This window comes from Bombus flavifrons, chromosome 7 (assembly GCF_040668555.2).
Source record: "Bombus flavifrons isolate JBK064 chromosome 7, iyBomFlav1_principal, whole genome shotgun sequence".
In the NCBI taxonomy this organism is placed as follows: domain Eukaryota; kingdom Metazoa; phylum Arthropoda; class Insecta; order Hymenoptera; family Apidae; genus Bombus; species Bombus flavifrons.
The window spans coordinates 15,365,361-15,378,220 of record NC_138448.1 but is presented as its reverse complement, the minus strand read 5'-3'; the positions used below and the strand labels follow the sequence as shown (position 1 = coordinate 15,378,220).

Here is a 12,860-nt window from a genome sequence, read left to right as displayed (position 1 = left end):
CCGATAGAACAAAATGGATCATACGCAATTCGACAAAATAACATAAAACGGAAAATGTTGTGCATCCATTATTTCCTTATAAAACGAAAGAAACTTTTCGGACCATCTAATACTTATCTCAACAAATTGAATTTCTCGAGAATGGATCAATTTATAAATTTTAGATCTACGTATAAATATATTAAAATAGTTGCGATCGACAGTCACAGATATAAATTTCGAAACGTAATAATTAAAGGTAACTTGTACCAAAACGTAATAACGTAAGTTTCATAATAAAATAGAAAAGAAAGGTGAAACGTTTATACGCCATTTCGTTTCATCTTCAATTTCCACCTCGCATTCCCTCAATCACATTACGATCAACTTTCGCCTGGCAGTCAATATCCTGAGCAACTGTGGAATAAAGGACGGGAGCAGCTGTTGGAAGACGGAATATCTTGGTTCTCGGTGAACAAGCTGCGATATTCGTTTCCAATGTCAGAATTCCAGCAGTCCTCGGGGGAACAGGCGACGGCAACAACGTATTCACGAGGCCGTATCCGATTTTATTCCGTCGCTAAATCCTCGAATCTCTACGGGCCTGAGTCTGCTCCGCGTGCCTGCGACCCGTGGCTCTCGATACGTAGTCGAAAAGAAAGAGCAACGGCGAAGTTTCGGGAGTTACTGCGACTCCTCCTAATCCGACGCCGATGACGATGCTCCCAACCCAGCTTTTTTACAGCCGAGGGACACCTCGACGACGAAACGACGCGACGTCGAAAATCGCTGCCCTTCGCGCTATTTCGACGAATTCTGTCAAGGAACTGTTATTTAGCGCGTTGGTTGCCACGTAAATTTGACACACAAGTACGGCGGGAAACAGAAATAAGCGGACAGGTAGTGGAAATTATCGATGAAGTTTCGTTGAATACGGCTTGTTTACGCAAAAACGTAGATGTCAATTTCGATTATTTGTATGTATTCCGTATCGAAAGGATATGTAACGAATAAAACTCAATTATTTATTTATTACAGCAAACTGAAGGAGCAGTTAATATTGGCAGGTGTGAGTATTATATATACGATATATCATTGTGAAGAGTTTTGATGATTGAGATCGAGATTGAAGACGATGAGAAGAAAAGAAACGAGGAGGAAAACTAATTTCAGAAGAAGCAATTGTTGGTGCGGGAAACTACTGAAGGAAGGAATGGAGCGAGTGAGTTTATCCTTGGTGAACGAAATGACTATCAACGATATTTAATAGCTACATACATAGCGTGTACGTACAATAATTATATAATGTATATAATAATTGTATAATATTATATCGTTGTATAATTATTAATAAATAGAACGTACACGAAATAGTATCAAAGAAAAGGACAACAATCTTATTTATACTTGAAATTTCGTAATTAGATATTTAACAGAAATGGAAATATTTTAATTTTTATGTTGCGCGTTAGGTAATATATTGGGAAAACTTGTCAAAGTTCCCCTTTTTTACGGTACTTGGGTATGATCCCGAAGGGGGAAGAAAGTCTTACTTGTTGGAGAGTCGAATCTCGCGAAGAAAAAGTAGAATCGGCGGGGATTCCATCTTTTTCCGCGCGTAAAATTCCCTTTGTTAAGACAGACTCCAGTTAACTGGCGCTCCTTTCCGGTTGTGAAATAAAACAGGTTTAAGAATACGTTGAAAAACGCGGAAAAGTAATTTCAAAGAAGTCCCCTGAAAGAGTGACAACGTATTCCGTGATTTACAGTGAATTTGACATTTTTAGATAGTTTCAGATTTATCTGTTTGTAATTTGAGGATCGTAAACGGAGTATCAGTAGCACTGCGTTACATAGCAAGATTTTGTTCCTTGTGTTTTCAATGATATAACATTTTCACCTATATTTTTCACCCATTTATTTATTTATGCGTACGTGTCGTTTATTCTATTTATTCAAAAGACATTATTTCTTGATCAATTATCGTGCGTCACAACGCACTGCAAATTTTATTTACACTGTCAAATATAAATGCATTATTTCATTGATCTTAAGTTTTAATATATATTATACTTAGAAACGTTTTTAATGTAATCAGATGAAATCTTGTTTATTCTATTTATTCAAAAGACATTATTTCTTGATCAATTATCGTGCGTCACAACGCACTGCAAATTTTATTTACACTGTCAAATATAAATGCATTATTTCATTGATCTTAATTTTTAATATATATTATACTTTGAAACGTTTTTAATGTAATCAGATGAAATCTTGTTTATTCTATTTATTCAAAAGACATTATTTCTTGATCAATTATCGTGCGTCACAACGCACTGCAAATTTTATTTACACTGTCAAATATAAATGCATTATTTCATTGATCTTAAGTTTTAATATATATTATGCTTTGAAACGTTTTTAATGTAATCAGATGAAATCTTGTTTATTCTATTTATTCAAAAGACATTATTTCTTGATCAATTATCGTGCGTCACAACGCACTGCAAATTTTATTTACACTGTCAAATATAAATGCATTATTTCATTGATCTTAAGTTTTAATATATATTATACTTAGAAACGTTTTTAATGTAATCAGATGAAATCTTGTTTATTCTATTTATTCAAAAGACATTATTTCTTGATCAATTATCGTGCGTCACAACGCACTGCAAATTTTATTTACACTGTCAAATATAAATGCATTATTTCATTGATCTTAAGTTTTAATATATATTATACTTTGAAACGTTTTTAATGTAATCGGATGAAATCTTGTCTCATTTTTTATCTTGTTTTCTTTCTGAAAAGCAAAAATAGAAATAGGAAGGAAATGCATCAAACTTTGCAAGAATCTTTATTTTGCGCAGAGATTTTTGGTATAAGTGTGTCGCGCGCCAGTTAAACGATAAGATTACGAACAAAGATAAGTTGCAGAGAGATAAAATACTCTTTGTACATTGGACCTATAATTAATAGATGTTTCAAAAGTGTCTGTCAGACAGACAGAGTCTCAGTGTAATTAGTACTTCGATTACAGACCATTACAACTTTCTTTATCTCCGTTTCTTTTTTAACTGTACCACGTACTTGAAAATTACATAAATAAATAATTAACACTTCTAAAATTTTATCAAATCGATTAAAGCGGCAGTAGGATTTTACAAAGACGTTAAGGATTTCAGATATTATACGTAGACCGATGATGTAACCATTTTGTGGTGTTAAGCACACTTAACCACTTTACTCTACCACTTTTGGCATATTATGCGAGGATAGATTACGAAAATAATAAACAAATTCTGTACATTCAGAAAAGATTCATGTCGTAATAAATTGCACACTTGATAATCGATACTTTAATAAATCATATTTATTAACAATTCTATCGAAAGTAGTAGCGATAACAAAATAAATCATAAATACAGTATTCTTCAAACATAAATATCGACAAAAGATACATTTCAAAAGAGCAGAAAATACTTCGAATAATTTAATCCTACAGATTATTCCTATTATACACACGACAGAATAAAAATTCCACAAGTTTCAACTTAAATAAAACAGGCAAGGTAATAATTAATTTGGAAAATAAATTATTTTTTATAACGACGCATTGCAGGACCCTCTTACATAATTGAACTAATATTATTACCAAAACTTCAGATATACACACGAGTTACAAGTTGTCAGAGTTAATAAATACTCTTCGTACAACAAGTTTGGTAATGGGAACAAAGATTTATGTACGACACTTTACAAGTTTGACAATGGAAACGACAAGATTTACAATTATACAACTTGTCCTATTCGACATAAAATCGTAAAGTTACAAGAAATTATTTCTCTAACAAAAGTCTATGGTCTTGTCATTTGTAAATTCACTAAAATTATTACTTAATAAATTATCGTGCAAGAATGTTCGAAAGTTCTTGTCCATTGAGATAAAAATTCTTCCTGTAACTCGATGCCATACTTTCAAAATTCTCGCAAATTTCTATGGCTATTCCCCGCGTCATATCGTCTCGATTGTCGCAGTTAAATGCATAAAGCGAGAACTGCACCGCTGTCGTATATAATTAGGAACATACGGACTGCAATATCTTATGACTGTGTCGTGCCATTAACGGCACAACGATCATCGTAATATACGTTTAGTTTAGTTTAGCGGGACGAGGGGTTGCCAGGCATGGAGCGACCCTTCGCGCGCCACCAAAGAGGGTGCATAATTTATCGCTTTTCCCCGACCACCATAATGCAACACGTTACACGCTCGGTATGCATGTAGATTCCGTAGGTTATCGATGCTCCTTCAATGTCCGAGAGGGTGTAATACGGAAGGCCTAACTACCGATAAATAGTCTAATCATCGATCGGAATTCATTGCCCTGGCTTCTGTCTTAATTCAATAGGAAGCGTGTAATTATTAAACCGTTCCAAATTGGCGAAGAAAAATTACTCGGAATTTTACTCTGAAATGTCGAAAGTGCCTCGATTACGTCGTGCCTTTGCTTCGAAAATCACACGATTTCACGATATCGCGTTCTTTAAAGAAACGCAGAAACGTTATATTTGAACGTAACGATACATCACCTCGTTAATCAAATGTATGCTGCTATTGAAAAATATCTAAATACTCGTTTATTATCGGTATTTTAAGTACATGTAAAATTACGGATAAATTCAACTGAAACGATTCTATTCTTTGTAATAATTGTTATAATAATTATTTGAAGACAATGCGTAATAGCAAAACGGGTATTCGTAATCGTTAAACTTTGTTCAACTACCTTACTATTTGATTCTTTGACAAGCTCCTTGTCTTTTTGGAATATATTGCATCATAGTTCGTACCATTATTATTACGTTCATTGTTTATGTCACTTTTTGAGCAAACGCGGAATTTAATCAAAATTCCACAGATCTTATCGATATTTTTTCTTATTTTTACTACTTTTTCATAATATAATCGAACTGAGAATTACCTGTCTCTCGACCCGATGAATTAATCGAAGTCCGAACTATGCCGATGTATGATATATCTAATATTCCATGTTATTTTTTTTTTTAATAAAATCATCTAAGAAAAATTCGGTACACACGAAGAAAGAACAGAGAATTATCTATTTTAACAAGCGATTAATGAAGTGTCATTGTTAAATGTTAATTCACCAAATATTCAATCGCATTAAAATATAAACGTAAAAGTGTTTGAGAAGAAAAGCGGAATAATTGGGATAAAGAATTTTGCCTTTTCCATTCGAATGGAATACTATTGTATCCAACTTGTTAATGTCATCGCGGAGTTAGAAAATAGGTTTCGCGGCCGCAGCATACGCAACTCTATATGAAAACGTACTTTTGACAAGTATAAATCATGATAACCTGTTCTGACGATAGAACTTTGTACGCATCTTTTGTTAAGTAAACCTAGCTAGAGATAACCAATAAAAACAGAACCGTAGTTTAAAGGCTATCCTTCTTCGAAAATTATCTATGTAACTGTACAGAAATAATTGAAGTAATTTGACTATGTATTTTGAAACATTGTCTGTAAGACATTTTACAATGTTATCGTTAACGATACACTCTCGTCCATGAGTTACGCTTGATTCTATAAAATTGATCAATAAGTCCGAACTCGTACGTGTCAGGTACTGTGTGAGAGTCAGTAAGTACATATTTCCCATGCAGTTATAGCAACAAAGTTGAAAATTACTTGAGAAATCATCATTAAAAAGCATTGATCCAAACAAAAAGTAGAATAAAAGAAAATATTATTCATGTTCTTTTAGCTACATAGATAATGGCATAGTTCAGAAAAAATCTATTTATATCAAATAAGGTGATATATTATTTAAATAATCATTCTTAAAATATTTTATTTAAATAACGACTAACTTTGGCATTAACTTCATTTTGTAATCACAATGTTCATTTATCCCTATTCTAACTGTACAAAGTGTTTGGTAATTTATGGTATCTAATTTGAAAAAAGGATTCTATTGTACATCTTCATCGTAATATTATTTAAAAGAAAGAAAAGAAAAAGATTTCTTGGCGAAAGTATGAAATATATTTGCTCGTTGTTAAATCAAATAAAAGTTCGCGTAGAACAATTGAACTAAAACGACGGACGAGACAGGTGACGGTGAAGCAGTGACTTCGCTTAGAGTAGAATTGGTTTTTATTGTGACTAGATTACAAACGGGGCCTTTCGGCGCTCAATATCGCCCAGTAGGAACGTTTACACGTAGTGAGTGAAACGACGCGACGACGGGAATGAGAACATGTCTTCTGCGGGCATTTGCAATCACTCACCGCGGGAACTGGGATATGTGATCACGACGAACATTTGTACGACATTGGGATTCATACAAAATAGCGGTCGTTTCTTAAATCTAGCTTACGTCACTATTTGTTCTATAGCGTTATGCCTGCATCGACTTTCGAAGTTGATCGATTCACATCGTTTTCCTCTCTACATTCACGTTTTATCGATGGTGATATGCCATTTTTTTTTTTTAATTTATAAAGCCTAGTCTATGTTTTTCTTTTTAACTGTGTATTCCAGATTCCATTTCATCGAACGATTGTATAATTTAGCAATTTCACAATGTACATGCGTTGATGAAAAGTTGTATTATTAAAGATATGGTCGAGAACGTAATGAAATAACGAAATACGAAGAGAATGAATCGATGGACTTCAAAAGTCCAGTTACACGTGCCCTGCAAGGGTATCGAATACAGTTTTTTTTTTATAATTATTCAATAATATTAATAATATTTATAACGTACGCATAGTCGATAAAGTGATTTCTTTCCTCGTACACTGTACAAAGCACCGTTTGCAATCGCAACGGTGGCCATTTCATTTACTTACAGCCTGTGTATGGTTTCTCTTTTCTTTTCTTTTATTCTTTTTTTTTTGGTATTCTGCTGGATAATGTTATTATTATCATCATTACAATATAACAATTCTGAAAGATATTTACGAACCGCGTAAAATCAGCGTCTACTATACATATATCTACAGAATAATGAGTACATCTGGATCCGCGACGGATCTTTTATTATTCATCCCATTACTTTTTTTCCATCTCGTTATCCTTCTAATTTGCGATTAAATTTACTCGTCTTCTCGTTTGGAGTCTTGAAAGACTGTACACAACGAAGTTGCGCAACGACGTTGCTCGTGAATTCTGTTTCGAAACGCACGATATTCCGTGACAAACGCGCGAAGAAGAAACTAATCGCAAGTAAAAATAAATCTTTACGAAAATATAAAGCTCGTTGCTCGATAGATCACACTTTCAGCGACTATTTTTCTTTTCCTTTTTCGAGAAGAACGACCATCAAGTCGAAAATATTGCACTTTGGCTCGAGTATTTGTTAAACAGGTCGCATTTTTGTAAATGCGAAGAAAGTAAAAATTCTAATTAAGCTCAATCAATCTTTAGGAAACTTAAAATTCGCCCTACGCTCTCTGCGATTCCGTTCATTTTATTACGGATGAAACATGCACCTCGAAACATTAAATATTATATACCAATATAATCGTTCCATCGTTCGTGCATTTACAATCCTATGTACAGTTTTCTCCCGTTTACTTGCACTGGGAAGAATGTCGTTAAATCGTGTAAATAACCGTTAAACGCTGGATCTATGAATTTCGATGAAGAACAGCGTACGACTGAACGTAATGGTAAGACTGCGGATTTTTATGCGTTTATAGAAAATTCGAATGTGAAAAAAAATGTATAGAAAATGCAGGAATATATAAATTATTCAAAGTATAATATTTAAGTAAACAATTCTCTACCTACGTTCTATTGCTTTAACTGTATCCACAGAAATATGAATTTGCATAAATATCCGCAATTTAGTAACGATTCAACATCGTCGTAAATGCCACGAGTCCTCGCAAAATCCTATCCACAAAGAAGAAAATAAAAAAGGAAAAACAGAACAAAAGGAAAGAAAGAAAGAATTGACTTTCAACTAGCGTGACATAGATAAAGTCAATGACGGATATAACGCGTATTTCTCACATTTTGTATTTCTTTTCTAATGTTGCGCTTCTTATTATCTGCCTATGGTACCTGTACGGTATAAGATCAGTTGTGAGGCGAGCTATTATTCAATTGTCTGTTCGTTACTGATCACCAATCTGATCCACGTCACGCCAGTCGAAGCTTAACAAAACACAAGTTTCATAACGTCTAAAAGTGTAACGATAGAAATTAAAAATACAATAAAAGATACTTAGCATCCCCAGATCCAAGATACTAATGTAAGAATTACTTGCGAAGACATCGCTGGCGTCACGATAGCGTGCGCTGTTCTCAGTTCTCGTCTCGTGGCAGAGAGAGTGTCTGCGAGGTGGAAGCGATGGACGGCGTGGTCCAACAGTCCAATAACGAGGGCCAGTATCCGGTAGCAGTGGTAGCGTGTTGCCAATAGCTGGCTAATCCTGTGCTTCCTCCAGGACCCGCACCAGAGCCACCAATTCCGATGCCAACGCCTACTCCGATACCTCCAGCTGTCGCGATAACACGTTCGCCACTTATGCCTCCTGCCTCGATCACGCTTCTGTCATCCTCTATCTTCTGGTCCGCCGTGGTCCCGTCTTCGTCGTACATTAGGTAAGGGGGATGAGAAGTGGTGGACGAAGGGGTCGACGACAATGTCGGCGAGGCGGCGGACCTAGGCCTGGGTCACTCTTGCGTTCTCAGTTGATTGTCGCTTTGCTGACCGGCGGACACGTTGGCTGCAGCTCCCACCGGTACCACTTGACTGCCACCTCCCAAAGAGCTCCCGGAACCGGCCAGGGAGCTTCTAGAATTCGCGGTTACAGTGTGGTGATGGGGGCTAGATGTAGCCCCCGCTTCACCTCAGACTTGGGCTCTGGCTGTAGCGTTCACGTGAGCTTCTGCGCTGCTTGGCGAGTGAGGATTCGCCTCGCCAGCGGTTGTTAGGGCGTATTGGCACGCGCTGAGCGGTCCACCGCCGACCGAAGGAGCTCTTGAACCTACTGGACTCCCAGCTGCTGAGACTGGCGTGCTGTCCATGCTGAACGAGTTGCCGCTTAGGCTGCTGTAACCGCTGCTGTGTTGCCTGGCCTTCAATCGTAACGAGGCGATGCTGGATGTCATCGCGGTACAGCTTTCCGGAGCTGCCGCTGTTCTATGGTGTGGCGTGTATACTGGTGGTCCGTAGGGATGATGGGGTGCCGCTGGTGCCGCGTAAGGACACGCAGCTCCTGTCGCCGCCACGGGTGAACCGGCAACTCCTAAGCCCGATCCCATGCCTGGTAACATCGACGTGGCTGCCTGACCCACGGACACGGACATTCCACCCATGTGGTTGCCCGCCACGGACGTCGCCGCGGCGTTGAAGCAGTTTACGGGACTGACTTGGGTGTGATGATGATGGTGCGACGCGGTTGGTACCACGGAACCCAAGGTATTGACCCAAGGAAAACCTTTGCCGCTCAGTGGCGATGGCACTTTGGCGGCCCAGTTGTTGTACGTGCTGTACGAACTGTAGAGCGCGTCTGGGTCGGTGAAAGGTTGGCCGATGAAGCTGTTCAGGCTAGCGCCGAAGCCGGGCTTGAAGTCTACTGCGTCAGCTGCGGTGTTCGCGTTGCGCGTCTGTTTCCGCCATTTCGCCCTCCTGTTTTTGAACCATACCTGCGTTGACAGAACAAATTGTTGCGTTAAATATAATAGTTTGTGGTAGAAATAATTAATTGTGTTAGTCGTGATAGGATAGACGGTTAGAAGTGCGAAGATTAGAGATGTAGCGTTTAGCCAAGCAAAAGTGATGCTTTGTAAATGTAAATGATAGAATTGTACAGTACGCGTGCTCTGTTTTTAAGCTCGTATCAAGAAGGCTCCTATTAGATTGAACCAACGAGACCTGCATTTTTCCGGTGATCTTCTTTTTAACCACGACTAGTGGATGATAATAAGTTAATGTTTTCGTTGCTACGAAAATTTCACCTTTTGCTTTTCCTTCTTTCGTCGGAAGTTTCTTTGCATCCAACTTTGTTATCAACACCTATTTGGATTGTCAAAAATCAATGAGCTGCTATGCCTGATACCTATCACTTTCATACGATATTCTTCTTTTAACCGATGAATATTTAATAAAAACAAAAAAGCGCGACAGTGGCGGCAGCATTTAATCTAAACAATTAACGTATGCAACGAATTGGCAGTAAAAATGTTAATAATTAATAGTTTTAATATTTTGTATTAAGTCGAACATTTTGTAGAAGAAAATTTTCAAAACGAGGCTGCAGTGATATGGACATTACGCATCGATCAAAGTTTACATTAATTTCATAATACTTCTTTCAGGTGCATATGTTGTGCCTACTCAAATGAAACGAAACTAATGCTAATGTAAATAACGTGATGATACTTTTTAAATAAAAGCCTCTATTTAATCATATCAAACAGAAATTTCAATATTTTCAAACAGAACACGAACCGAGCCGTATCTCAGCCAAGTACGGCCGCGACACGCATCAAATCGAGGAAAACACTTCTAAATACAACAATTACCAGGAAATTATCTTATCTTATCACCGTGAAACAATTATGTCTCGTTGAAAAAGCAATTGCAATCGTGGTCCAAAAAATTCCCGTATCTAAACCGCGCCTACCGGAGTCCCTCTCCTCCGCCAACCTCCAACGTCATTTCTCACTCGTCCAAACTAATCTAAACACCCTACACTTCAACGGTGTAACCCACGCCCACAAAAAATCCACGCGAAATCCTTCCCCTTTTTCCCTAACTATATAAATTTCATCGGTTAACGAATACTGCTTCTATTATGCTTCGTAGCTTTCGTTGAAAAACGGACGAAACGCGCGGGGCTCGCGTTTCTGGTTTTTCGCCAGATTTCGCGCGGAGGACTCGCTCGAGCCAGGTATTACTCATGTTGCGGGACGAAGGCGAGGTTCACACTCGGTAAACGGCCGAGTCCCGAGACAAATGGCAAGAAAACCCCGGCGAGCTCCTCCATCCTGAAATATGATGGCGTTAATTCAAGGCGGCCCTCTCTCGCGTTCGATACTGCGAGGGCGAGCCGCTCGTCAGCCGTTTCCACCCTCTTTCCTTTCCCATTCGCCCTTCAACCTCGACGCCATCCCTTCGCCTTCGGCTCGTTCCTTCGCGTTGCTTTTTCCACGACGCCCAACCAGCTTGCTCCCGACAATTATACGGGTGGTTGCACTCAGATACTCGCGTAACTGTAAGGCAACCAACGTTAGAACGTTTGGTTCGGGTACCGAGGCGAGGGTTCGGCCAGCGAGAAGGTACAGTAGTTGGTGAAAGTATTCGAACACTTGTAGAAACCTTTTACGAATATATTATGCTTATTATAGGAAACATCTTGAAATTTCGTTGACGTTGCTGCGAGATTAGATTGTTGTGATTATATTGGTACTATTCTAAATCAATTTGGAAACGTACATAGGAGCTGCAAGATATTTGGTGGATATATTTAGTCAGAAATTTGTAAAATATATTTAGTAGAAGTCGAATAAAAAATAATATACAGAATGATATGTGTATTCGTGTGTATTCATGATTGTACATTCATTTATAAAATGATTTCTTTCCTTTCATATATCGCAATGAAACCCTCTTACAAACGTTAGATGATATCTCGATGAGTACATCCTTCGAGTATACTCTTTGTTGAAGAAACAGTATTCGTCTGTCCAGAGACTATTTGGCCACTTATAGCCAGCTCGACCGTCGTCGTCGTATTCATGAAGATTGAAACAAATTTAAAAATGTATGTGGGACTTGCAAGATGTATAGCACAAATCTATATCTCGCAGGGATCTCTCGCAAACAGTCAATTTAAACGGTTAATTGCCCATTATATCGATAAGTCGGAATATTCAATGGGATCTTTAACACATTTTATACGTTCAAAATAATTATTCGCGCTGTATGCTAATTTTTTTTACTAAATTTATCTGTTTGCAGTAAATATTTTATAACTTCTATATACATTTTCAAGTTGCTTCCAAGCTCTCTCAACTTAATCATGAAAATCGTGTCTCGTTATAACGCTAACGAAATTTCAAAATGTTTTGTATAACACGCGCGATATACAACAATAAAGATTTGCCACGGTGAGCGTTCAAATACTTTTGCGAGCCACTGTATCTGCTTCCAGTTGGCGAGGCGAAGTTTTGAGCGAAAAAGGACGACAGGAAGGAAGGAAGATATCGAGGGAGAGAAACAACGAAAAAGGTTGGAGGATCCTTCGCAAGATGGATGGTCGCACGATCACGCCGTGAAAACGCTAAGAGGCGCGACGAGTCATTGAAAGAGGGGAAGAAGACTGGCTAATGAAGAATAATGCCCTGCCTTTTGCCGATTATTCTCGGAACGCAGCGCGTAATCGCGCGAGGTCAAGAAGCGACGTTATGATGCGTCGGATCGAAAGGATTACCGATGCGGTTTTAACGGAGATCTTTGTTCGAGCTTTTTGAGCTGGCAGAAATTAGAAGCCAAGTTCCTCCGGATTACTTTGGAATGATTTTGAGCCTCGTGTATTTGTCTGTGAGTGTAGGTTGCGAAGACAATTTTGAAGCGAGTATTTAGAAGAGGATGAAATTGTGATATATTGCAATGATCGAACTTCAGAAATTGGATGGCTGTTAGAATACTTTTAACGTTGATTGGTTAAGATTAGCACGTTGAATACGATTACGTTATAACGTTACGAAAGTTTGTAACGCGAGGTTAAAGAAAAATTGGCCGAGATAAGTTGGAACGTATGCCATGTTATTATATGTTATAAAACTTATTGTTTATTATTTCATAGATAGCAAAGATTTACCAAAT

The 12,860-nt window shown here is 37.8% G+C and overlaps 1 protein-coding gene across 7 annotated transcripts in view; it reads right to left on the bottom strand.

The window, feature by feature from the left end:
• Window positions 1-8,625: 8,625 nt before the first annotated feature.
• The window catches only part of Ptx1 (pituitary homeobox homolog Ptx1), a 44,310-nt gene continuing 40,075 nt past the window's right edge, over window positions 8,626-12,860 (bottom strand). For all 7 annotated transcript variants that reach the window (XM_069116768.1, XM_069116770.1, XM_069116771.1 and 4 more), the window contains one exon: window positions 8,626-9,676. In XM_069116768.1, the coding sequence (XP_068972869.1) occupies window positions 8,879-9,676 (798 nt within the window). In that variant the 3' untranslated portion in view covers window positions 8,626-8,878. The remainder of the gene's footprint in view (window positions 9,677-12,860) is intronic.